Source organism: Seriola lalandi, unplaced genomic scaffold (assembly GCF_002814215.2).
Source record: "Seriola lalandi dorsalis isolate HSWRI2012SDOR001 ecotype SW California unplaced genomic scaffold, Sedor1 jcf7180002054688, whole genome shotgun sequence".
NCBI classification, from domain to species: domain Eukaryota; kingdom Metazoa; phylum Chordata; class Actinopteri; order Carangiformes; family Carangidae; genus Seriola; species Seriola lalandi.
This window is the reverse complement of record NW_019525241.1, coordinates 836,678-859,077: the sequence shown is the minus strand read 5'-3', so window position 1 is coordinate 859,077 and position 22,400 is coordinate 836,678. Positions and strand designations below refer to the sequence as shown.

The window sequence follows — 22,400 nt, the reverse complement described above, 5'->3', positions numbered from 1 at the left end:
GGGGGGGGGGGGATACATTGTTTCACCATTTAAAAATGTGATAATGAATATCTGCCAGCAGGAAAAAGTTGGCTCAGACTTTAGAAGGAAGAATCTCCAAATGGCAGATAAAATAGGAAGTGTGAAAAAAATGAGAATTGAATGTGCAATGTGTGTGTATATTTAGTACAAATGCAGTTCTCGATAGTGTGTTTCCCATGTGTTGTGCAGCTATTATAGAGCACAGCAACAGAAATCAACAAAAACATGCAAAATATATAAACATTATAAAGCTTATGATGGTAACAATATGGTTACAATGATTACATTGATGATGTCTGATGATGATGATCATTATCATGTGTCTGTGTGTGTGTGTGTTTGTGTGTGTGTGTCCAGAAAAATTGCCCATCTCTACTGTAGAATACTAAGATCTAAAATGTAAAAGTGTGTATCCATAGTTTATTCTGTGTGTGTGTGTATTTCTGCTATTTCTTCCCCTTAGGCAATCAAGGCCTTGTTTTCTCCCTCACACACACACACACACACACACACACACACACACACACACACACACACACACATTATGTTTCTACTCTCATCCCTCAGGACTAACTACCCACCACTTTGGGGTCAAACTGGCAAAAGCAGCATCTGATTCTTGCGTAACATTTGTTTTAACACTACAGTTTACTCTCTGAGCTGTCATCTGGAGGCAGGAAGTGGCTTCTGTTCAGAAAATGAAAAAAAAAAAAGTTATATCCTTAAACTTTTGCTGTGTTACTTTTCATCTAGCGACGGACACCGTGTCTCCAGGGAAACTTGTCTGAGCGCTGAATAATAGAAATCTCAGCTGGAAAATCAGATGGAGTTTAAAAATGAATGCGCCTCTGTGTCGCGTCCTCCTCTCAACTTCAGGTGCCTCCGCTGGTTTGATCTGATTCATAACCAGGCTGCAACATCTCAACGTTTTTCAAACCAAAATGGGAAAAGTTACACTGTCTGGCTCAGTTTATTTCCATTTCTTTCTTCCTTTGTGTATCTCTGTCCAGTGCCACCAGGCCACAGACACGACATAAGAGACTGACAGGAAAACCTGAAAGGCCGACTCCCGCGCTTTATTGATTGATTTCTCGGATGTTATTAGTTTCAAACCGGGGAGATGTTGGTTTTGTTGACGCTCACACTGAGACTGAATCTTTCAGAAACACTGTCAGCTTCTGCTGTGACAGCAGCTCCGCATGACACTAAGTCTGCTACTGCAGTGTACTGTAGCTGCAACATAAGGTGTTGTATTTTTTCAGTGTTAAAGAAATACATGCTTGTGATAAGAATTTGGAGGGAGAGCCACATTTGGAGTATTTGAACATCTAAAATCATAGGGGCCGACTGATAAGGAAACTTTTAACATCAGAGAGCTGCCAGCTTTGCCACGCCACATTAGTTTCATCCAAGTACATGGAGCATGTCCAGGCTTTCTTTAGTTTTTGGAGTTAATCGTGGGAATAAGCAGGTCACATAGAAATGTGGCCACTGAGGGACTGAATATTCCACTGGAAAAAACAAGTAACAAAGTAATTTTAGAGCGATCAGAGGTGAGTGAATGAAGGAGAGTTGAGGGATGAAGAAGCAGATGGCTGTGATCAGAGATGAAGATGTGCTGAAAGGTTCTGATCAAGAGAAAAGGTTTGGCTGACATTTAATAGGCTTTTTCCAAACCTGCTACATCTGTCCAGTATTTGAAATGTTGGTGAATAGTTGCTTGAGTCTAATTATTAAATGAAAATTCTACTATCCTACCATAATGTTGAATTAGTATAAGCTGCATTGCCACTTCTGTGTATTATTCTATGTCAGTCCCTGTGTGAGAGTGACTCCATTCATCCATTCATCCATCCATCCATCCACCCACCTGTCTGTCTTGTGTTCGGCTCCTGGCAACCACTGGCCCCTCAACGCCCTTAGATAAACACAGCTGCTCCCCTGCACCTGCAGACAGGAGTCTGGGATACTGGCAAGATTTGATCAGCTCCACTTTAAAATGCTGCTTCTACTAACGCTACAGGTCCAGAGGTGATTCTCAATTATCTGGGCAGAGAACCAATCAAGATTCTTGCTTTCCATACGAAATATGAATATTTTTAGATTTTGAACATCTATTAGAAGTGGATACATCCACATCTCACATATAGTGTCTTCATAATAATATCCAAACAGCAGGCCGCACACGGCCAGAAGCACATGTCAGCTCCAGGTGACTTACTTACCTGCCTCTCTTACAAGTACTTGGCAGCATCTTCTTTGGCTGATTTGATTTGCTTCACCCTCTCGACTGTATCATGCCTACACTTGATGTTAAGGTGGTCCAGTGGATATTATGGGCTGCCAAAGAATCAAAGACGACAGACATAAAGGCTTCCTCAAGTGCTTCAGTGAAAAAAAACAGAAGACGAAGAGAAGAAAAAGAAGTCTTCTGTGTGTTTGAAAATCACACAGTATGTTGCTATGACCTCACTTTAGTTCATTAAACAGAATTTAGGAGACATCGAAATATTAACTGGCACAGAGTCTAAAGTCTGTAAAAATGACTTAAGTGGCCAATTTGAATATGGAGATGTTCTGCTAAGACTTTAATTATCCCAGTGCGTCCGTAATCATGTCCAACCGAGTAGAGCTTCCCGCCATATTTAATTAGTCTCGCTAAATTCTACCTGTTTTTGTTAATCAAACTCTTATTTCAGATGTAGTCACCAAATACCCACATAAATAATGATAATATTAATAATTCTGGCACCATGATTAAACTGAAAGTGTATCAAGTAGGATCTTGCAGAACAGAATTTTCACCCCCAGTTTAGGAAATATTTAGATATTTTGAGAAACACTCATTCGTATTCACCTCGCAAGAAGAGAAGAGCCAATAGTAGCTTTGCAGCCATTTTAAAAGCCAGGCTTGTTGAAACATCTGCCCATGAGTTGGGACACAGCTATAGTGTAGCAACCAACCCACCCAATCCCCAACTTTTAAATTTTAAAATTCTGTTCCGTCACCTTTAGAAAGCGTTAGTAAGTATGTATTACTTTTTAAAACCTTTGGACAGTGCTAAATGTTTCCCATCTTTATGCTAATCTAAGCTAACGGCCTCCTGGCTGTAGTGTCTTAATTAGCATATGGACATTAGAGTAGTATTTGTCTTCTCATTTAACTCTTAGCAAGAAAATGTATAATATATTTCGTAAATGTCGAACTATTCTTTAACATGAGGGTATTTTTGCATAAAACATTTACCTGTAGCGTCGCTTTAAAAGAGAGATTCCGCCCACTTGGCTTTTTAGTCGTAACATTAACTTTTAGGAAACAGCCATTTCTTTGTCATTTAGTGAAACAGCAGAGGTGTTCCGCAGACAGCCTTTGCGGTGATAGTCCTAATTTCTATTCTCTATTAGTGCTGACCTTCTGTTCTGATCTTGACTGTGTAGAGTGCGAGGTGTCACGATCCGGCTCTGATGAGGAAGATGTGAGAAAGGAGAGAATAGGGGGAAGTATGTTGAAGGAATAATTAGAGTGAAGGTGGCGGTTGAGGTAAGAGGCCTGCAGATTGCCTGCTCAGACTTCAGCCCTTGATTGCAGCCTGCTCGGTTACATAAGTAAAGCCTGCTTTAGCCACTTACTTCCTGAGGACGCGGTGATTGGATGGATAGAAGGTGCTGTTCCTATCCATCTTAAAAAGCAGTGGCATTCCTCTTTCCAGACTGACTATCTTCATAATTCCTCCTGTGCTTGCTTCCATCGACTTCCTCACTGGGCCTCTTTGTTTCCTTGATTGTCCAGCTGCTCTTCTCCTCTTGATACTACTGACCATGTATTGACGCAAAGATAGAAATACACTGATTTACAAAAGATTTGCAAATCAATACGGTAATCAGTCAACATGAGTTCAGTGCACAGATGCCTGCCAGCGTTCCTAGAAAGCGAGCTGCCATCTGACTCTTTGTTCCTCTGCAGCTCCTTCCTCTCCAGCCTGTATATTTCATTAAGCCGACTGCGGCACATGTTTGAAGCGTGAATAAAAAGAAACATCTGACAGGACTAACGGTGGGAAGTGGGCACTATAATTGGCCGTGGGGGTTGTCACGTTAAATTGGGGCTTTTCCCGTAAGCAGGTAGCTGAGGAAACGAGCTGATAGGAGATTCCTTCATTGAATATCAAAGAGGAAGAGAAGAAGAAGAAGAAGAAGAAGAAGAGGGAGACAGGTCCTGGTTCTCATTAAAAACACATCTCAGTCTCCCCCTGCTCACTGTACAAACAAACCATATTATAGTCATAATGGCACAGGATCGATCACAGAGCTCATGTGAGTCTGTAGTGACCTTCGTGTGTGTGTGTGTGTGTGTGTGTGTCAGGCTGTCTACATTTAGGTTTGTGTGTTTCACTCTCAAAGGAACTGGTACATCATGACATTTTTCCTTGTATTATTCATGCATTTACCCATAATCTTTACACCTGAATGCATAATTTGTCGGATGAAGTTTTGTATTTAGTTGGTCGCAAGACAAGATATGTCTCGCATTTTGAACAAAATTGTGTTATCGTGGCACTGCAGGGCAAAATAAATGAAATAGACAAATAAATAAGGCAGATATTGTTGGAAAGCTTCAATATGGAATACTGATGTGCAATTACTGCAGTGCTGTGAGACTTAATCACTGCGCTTGTGGCTTGCTGGTAGCTCGCCGTCTTGTTTTTCATTGCCATCCTTCTTTTTCAATATCTCATCTGATTAAATTATAGTTAGGTTGCGTTCAGCTGAGGAAATGAAGCCATGTCTTTGTGAGCTTGTGTGTGTGTGTGTTTTATGCATGTATGTGTCGCCGCACATATACCGAATGAGTGAGTGCCAACGTGCTTGTTTTTGTGTGGGGGGGAAAGTAGTGTATGTATGTTTGTGTTAATGTGCTTGTATAGGTGATGTATGATCGACCCTTCACTCAAACTGTTTGTCTTTGGTCTTATGTGATTCTGTGTGTGAAGAAGAGAGCTTCTGTTTGTAAGATCGATTAATGTGACTGTGTGTTTGCCCGAGTAAATGTAGCTCGACTTCAGGTCTCAACTCTCTTGACTTGGGCCCATGAATCCTGATTTCCCTGTTGGCTAATCAGATAAGAGTCCTCTGCTCTGGTCTCTGGGGATCAACCAATCTCACTCCACCAGGTTAGAGCCAGGGAAATGGCTCAGCCCATAAACGCATCACTTCCTCTTCACTGTCCGAGGTCAGAGCTCTGCTCCACATTAAACCTTGACTTTAGAAGCTGAATTTGAACGGCTCACAGGAGAAAAACAGCAGCTCATTGGGAACACAATTCTGATAAAAAAATGCCCAAAGAACTTATCATTTTCAAAAATATAATATCAACAATATAAACAATATTTTTCCCAAAAATATTTGTAACCAAACCAGGCTAAGGGATTCATTTTACTTAACCTGATGACATCACAACGACATCAGGGTTATTTTTCTTAATTATTAGAAAGCGACCTGAAGACGCTCTTTTCACAGGCTGAGTCATGCTCCTCAGTACAGATAAACTTTGGCAATCAGCCAAGTGAGTATATTATCACTGTGCTGCTGACAGTGTTGAACTTTGACTTTCACAGGCTACTGAGAAACAATACTCTTCTACTGGCATTTGGAGACTCTCAGGACAAGACCCACAGACAAAGCCGGAAAAATGAACTGCAACAAAAAGCCAGGAGCACAATGATACCATTGACTTTTAACAGTCAACATAATATTATACTGACAAAATATGAGGAAAAGAACGCATCAATTAAAAAAAACCTAATCTAAACTAAGATGGGGTTTGATAGCATTTGAGATACAGCTCCAAATTCACATATTAAATTTTAATTTAAAGTTGTTTAGTGGGGAATGAAGAAGAAATGTACTGTTTTTATTTCACTCGGTGCAGTAACAAAACAAATTTCAACTGTCAAGTGGTAATTTTAATTGTGATTTAGGTACCAATTACCAGATGAGCACGACACTGACACTAATAGAAACTAATTAACTATCAAACCTAAACCATCGACACTCTGCTGTGCTGAAGGGTTGTCCTGACTCCTCCCATGATGCTCTGGGGCCGAGCTACAGCTGCAGAAGCTGTAGAAAATCAACACAGTGAAAATAATAATAATTCTGCATTATCATTCAATGAATGTTATTTAAATAAACTGCTGAAGTTTTGTATGCACAATGCACTTAATGTTACCTGAGGGTGAACTCTTTCTTCATGCTGCTACAGGTTACAGAATCCGACAGGTGACAGAATACAGTGTAACACCAGTGGCAGGCTTGTCTTTCTCAAGTTATCAGAAATGCCACAAGTTCTTTGTTGATAAATAGGACTTGTCATTCGTCCTGGTACACATACAAGGTGACAGCACTACTCCTGCTAAAACTTAGTTACACAAAACCTGATAATGCTAAACACGAACGATGCATCTCAACAGCTTAGAAAATGATTGCAGAGCCTGCCACACTTCAAGAAAGAATGTCTTAAATCAAGGCTAAATGCAAGATTTTATAAAAATCTATAAAAGTCTTAAAGTTGTTTTTGATTGCGTCAGAGTGTGCTGTGCAAATTGCCTCTCTTTTCATCAAAAGGATGAAAGTTAAAAAGCCTCTTTCAGCATTTCAGAACTAAAAGGAATCAAAGATGAAAATGTGCCTCGAAGTCTGACAGGCGGCCATCAAAAGGAAGGCTGAAGTGTGTTTGTGTGTCAGCAGGGGCCCCCTTTTGCGGAGTCTGGTCTGCTCGTCAAACAGCTAAAGGAGGCGTCCACTGGTCCAGAGTCCTCCCACGCACAGCTGCTCCCAAATAACCAGCCTGTGTGTGTGTGTCATCTCATATTTGCGGGCTCATGCCATCCTCGTTTATGATATGTTTGCATGTTCTTGTGTGCCCTGGCATTACCTGTGTGTTTCTTTGTGTGTGTATTCAGGCTTGTTTGTCTGATCTCTCTGCACTCCGCGTGCTTCCCTCTTTATCCGACAGCTCCATGCCTGTCTCTCATCCTATTAAGACTTCTCCTCCCAGTGGAACCGCTCGTGTGTGTGTGTGTTTGTGTGTTTGTGTGTTTGTGTGTGTGTGTGTGTGTGTGTGTGTGTGTGAGATCACAGTCTGGCTCTGTAGCTGAGCCAAGTGGGACTCGGCAAGACCAAAGCCCACGTCAAATACTTGTTTCATCCCAAACAGAGATATCCACCATCTGAAAAAGGAGGGGGGGGGGAGCAGCTACTGTGTTATGCTGATCCTCAAGAGAGACGTTTTGTTTTTGCACTTTTCCAGCACCACAGGGAGATCAGAGGTCAGAGTCAGCAACACAACAGCAACCCTGGAGCTAACAAAGCATCAGCATCCTGTTAAAACTTCAGTGAGGCAGATGGTTACTGTCACAGAGGATTGAACCTTCTGTGGGTCTTCCAGTATTAGCGCTCATTATGCTAACCTGATGCCCAAATCATTAATATATTATGAATACGGGGATTTATCAGCTAACAGACGTGACAAAACGAGTGTGTACTTTGGAAATATGAAAACATTTCTTGCCAAGACTTAGATTAGAAAATCGGTACGACTCTTGTGTCTGTGCGATAAATATTAATGTACAGCCGGTAGCTTGTTAGCTTTGCTGAAAGAAATCAGTTGTTATACTCAAGCCGGCCTGACTTTTGTAGCAGTCGGGGTCTTGCTGTTCTTACGGTGGGGAGTTGATTTTGGAATTAAACTCTGTTAAAGCCAGTGCATGCTTCACAGTGAAGACCCGCTGAGGTTGAAATTAATTTCTGCCGTGCCTCTGCTTGTGCCTCCAGATGGCCCGGTGATCTGGCGGATGCTGACCTACCCCCCGACTCGGCGGGCCCTCCTGGTTGGCTGTGGTCTTCAAATGTTCCAGCAGCTTTCAGGAATCAACACCGTCATGTGAGTCAAACTGTCCGCCACAGTTTTAGCTCAGTCGTGCACTATATGTCCGAAATTATTCTCCAGGTTGGCCCGTGACAACAGACCATATAGAAATCTGTATAGAGTCTTCAATGGTCAGCGTGAAATAGTGTATAATGGTCCAAGGATAGTTAATATTTGTAGTTTTGAATTGTGCATAGTTGTCTAGGATTCAAGTCCATTCAGACAATTAGTTTTAGTTGATGTCTAAAAATTACATTTTAGTCTGCTGCACCCAGAAGGCTGTGGTAACGATTTTGTGAAAGAATAACTAAAAAATAACTCATGCATATCCTGAGTAACAAAAGCAATTACAGTCTGCAATGATTTCCATAAATGTACCTCACATTCATTAATAAACCTTTCTCCTGCTTCATCTCCATGAATTCTATTTCATGTTGATTTCCTTCTTTTATCCATAGACATGTCTTGAAAAAAAGTTACACAGTATCAGGTTTGTCATCTAAATAATATTGTCTTATTGTGAAGTAAGAGCTTAAATTAAATTATTAAAGTTCAACACAAATTTTTCCACTTTTATTTAGAACAAAGAAAACACAGCAAAGTCTTTACAACTACAGATACACTACTGGTCAGTGCAGTTGACTTAGTTAAAAACAACTTGATTGTTTTGTGACCTGTAGAAAATGAACAACTTTGTTTGTCCATACTCTGTTCAGTCTTTAACGGGTAAGTTTTCTCTCCCGCCGAACGTGGTTTCTTGCTTCAGCCATAGCTGCATATACAAGAGACTTGGTTATAATACGCCCACTGAGCAGCACTACATGTTCAGGGCAGATTGGCTAACTGGTTAGCATGCTAACTTCAGTAGAAGAAAAGACGTGATAGAGACATTAACATTGGTGTTGCTTTCCACCACTGGACACAGCTCTTGGTGAGTAAGGCATTAAGCTTCATGCTCAACTCCCAGTGTTTCTTCTAGACTGGTAAGTAAACAGCTGTTAATGCTAATGTTTTCTATGTAGCAATAGCAAAACTTACAAATAGCTCCTTAAACTACAACACTGGTGAACACCCTCATTTCTGTGAAAGAGGTTGTTAGTTCACATTTTTGTTCATATTGTCTGAGACAGTTTACACTGCTCTTCAGTCATATAACTTAACTTTTTGGTTTTTATCCTGGGCACTGTGCTGGGGAAGCTTTGAAAGCACAACTTTGCAAACTACCAATTTATACCGGAAGGAGTTGAACTTCAGCAAAAATACACTAGAGAGAAATCAGGTTTATTTTAACTACAAAAAGAAGTTGTTTAAACTACTTTGTAAAAAAGAAAAAAGTGATATGAAATCATAACAAAACATAATACAAAAAAGTTGCTTGGCAACAGAAAATACTCGGTTGAGTTAATTGTAAAACATGGCAGCTTGTTCACTGCACTAGCTGCCTATGGCCATGGTGATTCTTCCTCAGACTGCGATTCAAGAGGTTTATCCATGATGATGTTGTCGCTGTGTGAGCTCTGAGCAACACCCACCCGTGGCTTTTGCACATGCACTACGCAAAGGTCAAGTGTGTGGTGTGGACTGCCTGGACTGCCCTCACAGCGGTCAGGGCTGGTCAAATGGGGTTCAATTGTAGTAGTAGTAGTAGCAGAAGCAGTGGTGAAATGAAAATAAAAAATCATTCTTTTCCTTTTATGGCCCCGAATTGTTTGTATTTTCAGTAGTTAACAACACAACCAACTACCAACATCTTGAGCAGCCATTACATTTTTCAATATTTATCTAATATAACATAATTCAACACATTTAATAAATATATAAAATGTATTTTCCTGACTGAAATTGGGAGAAATGTGTTTGTGTGTGTGTGTTTTTTTTTCTTTTTTATTTCCTCCATTTTCAGGGTTAATCAAAACAATGATGATACATGACACTGAATCCGCGTGTCACCTGTCTTCCCATTGAACACAAGAGGGATCTAGACAGATGTATTCGGTTTAGCAGCACAGTATTAAATCACAAAACATTTCTTTCATCTTCCACAACACAGCGTACAGCAGGGAGCAGTAGCCTCATTGCATTACTGCCCACTTGCCTGTGAAGGGACGGGCCACCTTTCCTCTTTTATTCTTTTTATCTTTCCCTCCGAGGAGATTGTGTCATCTGTCTCTGTCTCACCTCCCCTCTGAGATAAACTATATTACAGGCTCTGTAAACAATCTGTGGCTATGTGCTGTTGCTTAGCAACCTGGCGGAGGTGAGAGTAATAGGATAAGTGTGCGCGTGTTTTTGTGCGTGTCTGCATGCATGTGTGATTTCATTTGGCACTATGGACTTGGGCGACTGAGCATGTGCACCTGTGTGACATACGTGCGCTCACGTGGGTGAGTGTGTGTATGTGAGACTAAAGGTATGGCCGTGTGTATCCTGAGAAATTCAGCTCTGGATCCGTCACAGATCTTGTTATCTGTCTCACTGTCACGTCTGACTATTGACTGTCTGTCTCTCCTACTGTATATTCATCTTCATCTCCTGTAGCTGACAGTGTGAACAGCAGAGGGGACAAACTAAATCTGTCACAGCTCTGTCCCGATGCACCTCTCTGTCTCTCTGACTTGTGTACCTGCCAGTCTTCCAGTCTGTCTGTAAAGAGTATGCCTGCTAGTTTATCTGTGTCAGCAGTGACCCATTTACACTGAGTATTAACACATCTTCGATCAAGATGGTGCCAAGATTATGTTATGTTTATACCTGGCATTAAAATGTGTCTCTGGTCTACAAATTGAAATCTGATTGCCCTTTCATTCGGAAAACTACCCACTGAGGCTTTCTTTGGTGATAAATACATCCTGCAGAAGTGACATTAGAGACCTCACCCTGCTGACAATCAATTCTCTAACAACAATCTCCCAGTTTGAGTTGTTTGCTGTTTGTTTGGTGTGATCGGAAACGTTTTATCCAGCTCATGCAAATTCGACTAGCAGTGTGATCCCATCGCAGCATGGTCTGTAGTTGCACCTAATGTTCTCAAGTGGACAGGAATGATTGAGAGTGGGATACAGTGATCCGGGACATGAGATGAATGTGGTCCAGAGGCATAGAGTGGGATCCACTGGCCCCTTATCTACTTCTAGGGGCTTTTCTCGGACCACACCCATCTTTATGCTCAGCCTTCATTTAAATCTCAACTACACACTTGTTTCATGACTGACTGACTGTCACACACACACACACACACACACACACACACACACACACACACACACACACACACACACACACACACACACAAGGTGAAAACGATACCAGCCTCACTGTCAGTCACGGCAACAACAGTTGTTAAAGACGCTGCCCACCTACACAGGTGTTTGTAGTTATTCTGGCTGATTAGCTCTCCCTCAGATTGAAGGTGAGCAGGTTAAGGTTAATGCAGAAGCTATTATACTAACAAACGGTGCTAGAAACAACAATAGATTTGGAAATTGTCCTGTCCTAACAGGTGCAACACAATGAACAGGAGAGTGAGAGGGAAATGTCAAACAAGTACAGACTTTACAAGCCCACACAGCGCTGAGTTATCTGAATTACAGAGTTCAAATATGAAATAAATATCAACTTTCAAGTGGTGATTACTCCTGGGAAACTTATCTCTCTGTAAGCTCCAATATACAGCGGATGCCTCGTGTCAGCCGCAGTCTGTCAATCAATGTAATGAAAGCAATGAAGATTCAGTGGATATAGTTTTATATTGTTAATGTGCCGTATTTTTTAGCTCTCACAGGACAACTCAGGGAAGAATTATAAATGTCCTGAGTTGCCGTGTGGCACGGAGACTCGCGAGTCGTAATCATGGGAATCCTTCCCATCTTTCTCATTCATCCAATATGACATGACTTCGGCATGAGGAGAGATCTAGTCAGGGAAGATGAGTGAAAATCAAATGTGTAGTTTGACAATGGATGTTGGCATTAAGGACAAAACACTTTGCTTGGTCTATCCAATAATCCAGGATATGTTAATTCCAGATCTAACTGATGTGAATAAGTTATTTCCAAACCATCATTTAGACAGAATATCCGTGGTTTTAATGTGAAGTGTCAGAATCTGAATAAAGATGCGGACAGCAGAGGCTAGGCAGGTACAATTGGAAGAGACTTTCCTCCCAGATGAGGGTATAATCAGTACAGACTGATGGAAGCAGCAGAGAAAGAAATCCACAAACAGCCAAGAATACAAGGAACAGCAAATCCTGTAGTACAACTCAGGCAACATTACAACTGAGCCAGGACACTAATGGGCAACAAGGTGCAGCTGTGGGAGGCAGACAGCAGGTCAGGGCTGACGAGGGAACGACCCACAGGTGTACAGAGCAGGAACTTTACTCTACATACTAATTAACATTTGTTCAGTGTGAAGAATGTGCTGTAAAACTACAAGAATATGAAATATTTAGGACAACATTTGGCTTGAACTGAGAAAATTAAACTGGCAGCGAGAGTCCAAAGTCAGTTTTAAGTTGAGCACTGGCTGATATTTTGCCATCTGACACATTATATCTTCCTCTTGATGTTCTGCGATTCCTTATATGGTGAGTAATAAAAAGCTAATGATTTTGGACACTGAGTGTCCCTGGTTAATGGGAGAGGAAAGAAACACAACACATAGAAACCAGGCACAGGGAAAGAGGGGAAGGGAGAGGCCTCGGCTGTTACCATGACAATGGTCCCCATTCACTGATGAACATAATGTAAAGATATAAAAAAAAAAATTAAACTAGTCTTCAAAATTGATATCTCAATTCTCTATGCTTGTCTGTCTTCTAGCATAACGTAGTGGACTTTCTCCATGAGGATTTCTTCCATTCACGCCTGTGTTGTATCTTTTAGTCTTTATCAACACCTGTCTGTTTCTTTTTTTCCAGCACTGATGTCACTCATCCTGTGTGTGCGCCTCTTACCTCGGTATATTTTGCCAGCCTGTCTGTCTACTACCTGTCTTTTTGTTCCCATGCGGAGCTGCCAGGCCAGCCCTATTAGCCAGTGAGATATAAAGGAGGTCTGGGGAGCCAGTAAATCAGCCAGGCTTAGAGACAAGCTCCACTCTCCCTGTCCCCAGCTGCTTTCCCTGATTAAAACCACCGGGCTGGCACAGAGAAAAGAAAGAAAAAGGGCAGTGAGAGAAGCTGGCAGACTGGCAAAGATATAAAAAATGCAAACCAAAGTAGAGCGGCACATTTTGTCTGTCACTCTGCTCTAACAGTCCTTGACAGGAACGGATTGATGGAGTTCACGGATTTTTCTTTTTTTTTTTGAGTCAAATATGCTCAGATGGAGCCGTAGCGAGGCCGCGTTCCTCAGCAAGGGAACAAGGGCAAACGATCAGCTGAAGTTGTAATCGATCAGGCAGCTCGACCAATAAAACCTTGACGATCTAACAAACCGTTTTATTTAGTTAGTTAAGAGATTTGCCACAGATCTGCCTTGTCGGAGCTGACTCACACAGGGAGATCATTGCTGCCCCTGACAAGTATTTCTATAGATAAAATCCCAGTCTGTCAAATGCACTTACAGGTAACTGAGAGGATATGTCGTTTTCTCAGCCCAACATTATTATGTAATTTAATCGATTGGAAATGTATTTTTTCAGTCAAAGGTTCGCTACATGTTTTACTCTCCATCTTTCCCTGTGCAGAGGTCACATGTTTTTAATTGGGGCTCAGGTGCGCAGAAAGGAAGAGGGGGTTACGAAGCGGCTGGTGGACTGTCAGAGAGAGAAGATTGTGACAGAGAGTCTGTCAAATGGAGCAGTGGTGTGATGGAGCCGGGGCCACTTTACATGGGAGTGCTGTGAATCCGGTAGTCGCTCATCATGCTGTATCCCACTGAGATCCTGTCTTTGTTCCGTTCACTTAACGCGGCTGACATACAGCTCGGGAGGCGCACTTTGCACTCTGCCGAATGGAAATTTCATCTCCGTTGAAGCAGATCGGGGGTTACTCTTCCAAAACGTATTCCTACATTCCACGTACGCGATGATCAGTGAGGCACAGAGGTTTTTTCGAGGATGGCGCGGACATCTTCTCAAACAAAGGTCACTGCTTGTTCAGTAGCTTACTTGCTCACACGTCCAGATCAGACACTTGGATGCAAATGTGTTTTCTCAGTGGCGGCAGTGTGCTGTCAAATCGCATTTATACAGACGTCTTCAGATGAACTTCATCCAAACTCTGGGTTCAATGGTGATATTCCCCTAAAACACACAACAGCTGGATACCGTGGCGAGGACCCACGGCCGTGGCCAACATCCAGTCTGAGATAGATTGGCTGAGCCCACAGACACCTGCACTACCCAAACTAATGTTTATCAAACACAAATAATGAGCTGATGTGATTTTCTGTATATTAGTTGGGTCTATGCTTTAGCTCCTTTTTTGGCTTTCATCTCTTCTGATAGACTTCCCTTGCCTTAATCCTTTTTCTATGTGAGTTGGCATCTCCTGGCGGCGAACAGCAGCGTGCTGGTTGGCGGTGCGTTTTGAGCAGCGTGGGCGACAAATAACACGTTAACTAATTAACTAATGAGCTATGATGCGGTTCGACATCAACCAATCGGAAAATTTCTCTAGAAAACACAACTGTTCCCATCAAATATTTGCTCCCAAGCACAACGGAAGAGATTTTGGAAAAACTGCAGCGTTAGGTTTCCCCATCCTTTACAACGTGTCCCACGACTTAAATTATAAAAACAAACAAAAAAACAACAATGCATTGACAAAGGTGTGTGACATTGTAGGTATTCCAGATGAGTTGGCGGAGTGAAGTCCATAATATATATATTGTGTAATTAGGAGGGATTTGCATGCTAACTAGCACCATAGCATGCAAATCAGCAATCCAATCCATTCTTTCTTCACTCTTGCGCTCTCGGCCTGAACATACGGTTCCAGTATATTATTTAGGGAACTAAAAACATGCAGCCACTCTGTAAAAAAACATTCTCCAATGCTTATACTGCATAATGCTGATATGCGTTGACATATACAAGCATGTTTGGATTTTGTCAAGTCACGTCCTATAAAGTCATGCGCAGCTCTCAGTCATTCTCAATCAAAATTTTATCAAACATCGATCATTTATTGCTGTGTGCTCAGCAGCCCAGTCTACATGGCAGCAATAGCAATCCATCTAATAGGAAATTTCTCAAAAAATCCATAGAGCGATGTCACAAGTATGGCTAAAAACAGTGCAATATGTAGCTAACTGGCCACCTACCAAGCAGCGTGGCTGCTTTATGCGATTATTGATGAAAAGCTGCAGGACCAGTCGGGCTTGTCCCCCGCAGCGCATCAGAGGATCTTATGTAACAGCAGACATATGTTAAGTCGTGAAAAGTGCAGAATATGCCCCATGACAGGTATGTGGGTACATGCACACAGTCACACACCTATCACTACTTTTTACAGCAGGTTGATTTGAACTCGTATGTCAGACCCACTCTCTCTGGACTCTCTGGTTGTTATAGGAATAACCCCCCCCCCGCCCTCACACACACTCAGGCCTGTCAGAGAAGCCCATGTGATGAGAGATGTGTTTGTCAATAATACATCTCACAGGAACCAAAGAAGTGTCAGGTGCTGTGTCTGGCCTGCTCGTCTTTCTGCCCCTATGAGTTGTGTCTGAGTGTCTGCCAACAGATAAAGCGATGGATGGGCGTATAGATCACGTAGATAGATAAATGGATGGATACATACACACTGCTGGGTTTTCTTTCAAAACTGTCTTTCCTCTTCTTTATCCACCTTTTTCCCTCTCTTTTTTTTTTCTTTTCCAGCCATAAACGAAGAACAGTGTGGTACAGCCGTGGGTCAAATTAGATATCATCCCTCCCCATTTGCAACTGGATCATTTTGATTCAATTAGCCACATGATCTGGCATGTAAAGGTCACCGCGGGCTGGTGGGGGGACGGCTGTGTGTGTGTTTGTGTGCTTGTATCTTGTCAGGGCGGGCCATCGGACTGTGTTGAAAGGAGAGAAGAAGAGGGTGGAGGGAGAGATGACACTGTCGGTGATGAGGTGGAGGACGGTGTGGAAGGGGCATCAAGACAGATGACATGGGGGGGTGGGGGTGGGGGGATAGATAGATTTTATAAAAGAAGGTACATTTTGTGACAGGGAGTTTGAAAAGGTTTGTTTTCCAGGCTTCACAAGAAGTATAAAGGCTATCTGGCTCTTGTTGCCAAGGAAAACCAGTCCCAATACCTGTACAGTCACAAAAAACTAGCAAAGGCTCATCGGGCCTACAAGGACATTGATCGCATGTACATAATGAATACTGTAATATACATTGAGTCACACTGCAAACTCCCTCCAGTTATTATTTTTGAGGCATGTATCCCCGTCATGTTAGTTTAAAAAACTGCAAGACTTTTTATTAGCCGCAGACAATATCTTGTCTGTTCGTGGCATAACTTTTTCTCAGCCGAGAAACGAGGAGATAACCGGTGAGAGAAACAGGTGTGACATTCTTGACAGGTGTGGAAATCTTGACACGTTCACCACATTTCCCTTTGCCCATCTCTGCAAGAAGTATTCAGAGTATAATGGGCAAGATGGTGCAGGTATTCATCAGACAACCGCAAACTATTTTGACCAGAAAAAGACGGAATATTGCAAAAGAAATAAGGAAAGGTGGAAGATAATCTGTAAGCGAAGTAAAAAATCTCTTTCGTGCCTGTAACTTCTGTCCTAGAACAATAAAAACATTTTTTTAAAAAGCTAAATACTGCTTTAGTGTGTTTTAGTCAGTGTGTACAAAACCCCAAGTCTTCATTTATATGTGTTATAATCACCAAGAACAAGCTGGTAAATATATATTCCAAGCTAACATTAGCTAGCTAATGTATGGATGTAACTTTTGTGTATTTTCTATTCAGATTAACAACCAGTATAAGCTAGCCCCTAGAGGCTACATGGCTAACTTTATGGCTGGCTAACATTGTAGCTGGCAAGCTTGGCAAGTTTAATGCCTGGGACATATGGTATGTCAATTAAAATAAAATCATACAGGTACATAAATGCAAATGTCCTATATTTCATTTAATAAAGGACCAAAAACATATCAACAAAAAACCAACCAAAATTAGATTCCTTGAGAAACCAAAAGTTATGATATTAAATGTATCTATTATATACATTTGATAAGATATGATACGTATGTTGTAGGTAGGCAACTGGGTGTTTTGTTGTTGACACAGGCCAGTTGGCCTTCACAGATGGTCCCACAGACAAATGTCATGTTGGAAATGTCACCAAACGCCAGTTTTACATGGTCACTCTGCTGGCAGGCCTGCAAGGAGCTGGCAGAGACCTCCTTGTGGTGTGTGTGTGTGTGTGTGTGTGTGTGTGTGTGTGTGTTTTGTGCATGTGTTACAAAAAATGCCAAAATCCATACCAGAAATACAGAATTTTTTTTTTTCTTTTATATGTGCTTTCATGTGTTTATATGTTTTCAAACGTTCCTATAAGCAGTTTAACATGCCAATTTCCTCCACTGTCTCCGATGGAGTCGCAGTAAAGCCTCTTTAATGAGAAATATTCTAATTTTCCCTCTAATCAAATGCATAAAGAAACACACACTCCTCACAGCAAGATGCCATTTATGAAGCATATGTATTCTATAGATAGAGAGTAATACATGTTTCAACAAATGCAGAAAATGAAACATTGTCTTGTGTAATACAGTCATGTATAACACAGGTAACTGACTTGAGTGGAAGACTGGTGCTCATTTTGAGTTACTTTATATTCATCCACACAGGTGTTTTCTCCTCTTCTGCCTGATTAGACCTCTCCTCGGGACTGTGGGTGCTTATCGACCACATTTGATTGACATCTCGCTCAGTCTCTTGTTAGTTTTGTTTGCACCTGTTAAAGCGGGCAACTTACACCTTTGATGTAGAGATGCAGTCAGTGAGGATACTGAAAACACCAGAGATGTTAAAATATAGTTAACATGTAGTATAAATATAATGCTGAAATCTCTAATATTGAAATAAAAAAATGTATAACTGTACTGCCAACGTAAACGAACAGATCACGACCACGTTCCTACCACTGACTCCTATCCCATAATAGCCCACCAACCGTTCCTCTTCTGTGGAGCAGTTCATAGTGAGATAGAGGAGCATGAAATAAATATGGATGGTGGATGGCGCAACGCGGCTAACGGGCTACAGGAGCCTATTAGGCCATCTGTCTCTCGGTGCCTCCAAAAGTCAGCGCTGTCAACACGATGCTACTGGTCAATGGTGCAAAGTGGTTACGCCTGTTAAAGTAACGGGAGGAGTGAGAGAGACGTCAGTCAAGCACAGTCTGTACACGCCCACGCAGTCCAAAAAGGAGACCTAAGCCGGCAAAGCGAAGGGAAAATGTGGGTGTAGTACGAGTGTGCGAGTTTTAAATTGGATATTTCTTTTATCAATCTTTTGCCACCGTGAAGCAGGATTTCATCACTTGTGTCGCTATAGATTGTAATACCTTCTTTTTTATAGGGAGCCCAGGCAGCCAAGTTTTCCCAAACACATTGAAACAGACCAGTTGTGGTTGGTCACACTGTAAATACTCTTTGTTGTTGCTGCTGTTAACATTTTGGCCACTTTATTAGGGTCAGCCAGGCAGAGCAAAGTGTGTTTTTATTCTGTGATGAAGACAGACATCTGCAGATGGTACACCCGATGCTTTGCGTGTGTGTGTGTGTGTGTGTGTGTGTGTGTGTGTGTTTGTGTGTGTGTGTTCTGAATGAGAACAACCAATCTGCGGTGTACCTATTTGGGCTGAGCATTTATGTTCCAGAGCATAAATGTGATGCAGTTCTGTTGTTCTTCTGCATTCATTTGAAAAATAGGCCAGTTCCCAAGAGAATCTCCATCTCTCTCTCTCTCTCTGTCTCTCTCTCTCTTGCACACTCTCTGCCTCTCTTTCTGTCTCTCCCTATACATCTTTTTCCTGTGTGTCCACTCGCTGTTGTTTTCACACCCACATCCCTCCTTCTCCGTTTTCTCCAACCATTCATTCTCCTTCTCGCCTTTCAATCCTTTTCTCACTTCCTTCCTTCTTCTTCTTTCTCTCTCTCTCTCTCCCTCTCTCTCCCTCCCTGCCTCCTTCTGTTTCTCCGCTCTCACACCTCGTCACTTACTCTCTTACTCACTGAGCCGGTCACTCGTTCATTTGCACCCGCTCACGCACAACTTTCCCACTCACACACACACTCACCCTCTCTCTCTCTCTCTCTCTCTCTCTCTCTCTCTCTCTCTCTCTCTCTCTCTCACTGTTGGCTCACAGTTGATCCCTCCCTTGATCTACCTCTAAATCCATACTATTAAGTTACATAATTGGATCAGTGCTCTGTCAATAAGTAGCACTCTGTTAGAGTGTTCTGTCTTATAGGGAAACCTTCTTCTGTACTTCTCTTTCACACCCTCACGCACACGCGCAGGTTTTTGTCATCGTTCATCCGTCAGCGCTCCGGCAGCATCGAGACCCTCCGTCAGTCGGGCCTCTCGCCTTCGTTTGCTCTTGGATGAAAAGAAAAGTTTTGGTGGATAGTCCGTCATAGAGAAGTGAAAAGAGTCAGCGGGAAGAGGTGGAGGCTTTTCTTTGTGTCGGACTTAAAGTGCAAGCATGTGGCTATTACCTGGAGGCTGTATATACCAGTGTACCAGCTGGATGCTATGCCGCGCACTCTACCTGCAGCAGGGCAATCTTTTTAAAAACACAATGACCAAAAAATGTTTACATGAATTGATTGTGATACAGATATGAGGAGTTGAGCTCGTCAAGATAAACAGTTGGCGCCGCTAAATTCTCTAACTGGATGCCATTAAACGATTGTAGAAGAAGAGAGGTGCAAGGAGTTGACGTTCATTTAAGGAGCATAATTCAAATCTCAAACAAATGAGGATTAAATGGAAAACTTCTCAAATTAGTTTGAGAAGGTTACAGTCTTCTCATCGCTCTGCACATATCTGATATTGTCTGTATGTCATGAGTTATTCCCAAAGCCTGTCTCCATTTCGCTTTTATTGACACATCAGCATTAAGGCGTAAAAACTTTTTTTTGCAATATTGAAACATTATTTTTAAATGTCATTTTCACTCATCTTTTATGATGCACAAATTAAAAATGAGCACAAAAACTGTTGGAAGGGAAAGTTCTACATATTGATGGGGACTCCTGGACACAATAGTGAGTAAAACTTTATGTGCGTACAGTTTTATATACTCTGCTGAATGAAAAGCAACACCAACAGAGCCCCTTTGTTTCCATTTTACCATTCACTACCTCACTAAGCTTCCACGAAATTAAGTTTTGCTGTGCGACTTTCTGGTATGACTGGGCAGAAAGCCAAAAAAAAACAAATTTTTTCATATCACCCTGAAATAAACTGAAAACAGTCTGTGTCTGAAAGCTGGGGAAGGAAACCTTGAAACGTTAAACACTTTGGAAAGCGGTTGTTAGAAAAGTAAAGTTTTTTTTTCTATTTTTTTGTCTTTTTGATTTTGCAGTTAATGGGCTAAATCATGCAAAGCCTCCTTGTGGTACATGTTGCGTACTCCCAAGAGTCAGCAGCCTCCAAGACGATCCCGCAATGTGTCAGTAAATGTCAGCTATGAGTCAGCGGCGTCCTCGCGCCACCACCCGTGTCAAATGGGCAAAGAACGGCATGGAGCGATCGAATGCACGAGGGGGATAAAGTGGCGCGAGAACATGTCTATTATCTATCTATAAGTGTGTTACGCCTCTGCTGTATCTCCATCGCAAATGAGTGTATTGACGTTTTCAGTGGGAAATATGACATAGACACTGATAGAAATACATTTACGGACCAGCCACCTCTACAACACACTGATGTTCGGCTAGAGTCTGGTTTCAGGGATTTAATATATTCCATTTAGTGTTGATAGGTGTAAGTGAAGACCTGACAAGGTGGTGACATGTCATACAAGACCTTAAAATGGATGCATGGAAGTATATGCATATTTTCTCCTCCATCTGTCACTCTCCCATTTGCTCCCCCACGCCTGCACTATCTTCAGTCCCTCGTTTTGCTCCTCTCTCTTCTAATCTGAATTCCCCCCCCGTGTCTGTGTTGTCACTCTCCTTTAATGTGCTGAATGAGAGGTTTGGATTCGAGGTGTGACAGACCTGTGGATCCATGTTTCCATTTTCAGACCGGGGTCAGGGCCAGATCACACCTTTCCCTTGTTTGCTTCGCACCGACGCTCCGCAGGCTCTCTTATGTAAAAGACAGTGCGTGTGTTTGTGCATGTGGGACGTGGGTGTGCCTGTTTGTCTGTTGTGTTTGTGTTTGTCTTTTTTTTTTTTTTTTTTTTTTTTTTTTTTTTTTACTGAATTTGTGTAAAAAAGACAGTGTGAATCTCCTTCTAACCAATATTTTAATGTTTTGTGTTTGCGGAGGGAAAGAAAAGATAAGAACTATATGGAGCTTTAACACTACAATGATTTCAGTACAATGGTCATCACTGAATATTTACAGGGCTCTTTGTACTTGTTGTTACTCTCCGTGTCTTATGATGGCATACCAGGACTGAAAGCTTATTCTTCTCACTTTATACGGTTGTTGATAATAGCTGCTCTTGTTCAAAGCTGTTTCGCTTATAGAATGAGAAATGAAGAATGTGGAAGGTTGTGCTTAATAACTTATGTGCAGTTCTAACTGAGAGAGATAAATACTTTATGCAGGGGTCACAGCACAAAGTGACATTGGCCGGAAGCTGGGTCGGTTAGTCGCTACTTCGGCTATAGTTGGTGAACTGCTGCAGTATTGTACACCGTGTTTTTATGCGTCCAGTTAATAAAGTCTGTTAGCTTCCTGTGTTTTGGACTCTCTGGCTCTCCATCCCCTCAGCTCTGTCCAGATGGCGTACTGTTGATCAAAAGCACAAATAACAGAGTTCAGCGAAGTTGCTCTCTAAGCAGAACACTCTCGCTGATTAATTCGCCTCCTTTGAGCTGATCTTCTGATTGCAACGATTTTATTGGAATCAATTTAATTCACCTCAGTGTTTTTTGTATTAACTCCTGGCCTGATCAGTCCTATACTCAACACTTTTCTTTGCATTTAGACTCAGTAGATTTTCTTTCCAAACAAACACAGCAGCAGCTGAGCTCATTAATTAACATTTTCTTGAGAATGAAAACAACCTGGATCTGGATAGATGTACCGTGGGACCACAAGCGTCGAGCACCGACAACCTTTCAGTTAATCCTCAGAACGGCTGCATCATTCGTAGCATTTTAACATTTTGCTTCTCTCGGTGTGGTTTATGAAATCACTGCTGCAACAGTTCAGTTTTGATTACTGCAGCTCCCAGAGGTCCAGGTAATTAGATCAAATCCAGTCCTGACTCCCCTATGACCCCCGACCCGCCC

At 41.9% G+C, this 22,400-nt stretch overlaps 1 protein-coding gene across 1 annotated transcript in view; it reads left to right on the top strand.

Moving 5' to 3' along the window:
• Positions 1-22,400, top strand: part of slc2a13a (solute carrier family 2 member 13a) — a 67,197-nt gene that overhangs the window by 33,726 nt on the left and 11,071 nt on the right. Inside the window, exon 4 of the mRNA XM_023423031.1 lies at positions 7,855-7,963. Within this exon, the coding sequence (XP_023278799.1) occupies positions 7,855-7,963 (109 nt within the window). The remainder of the gene's footprint in view (positions 1-7,854; positions 7,964-22,400) is intronic.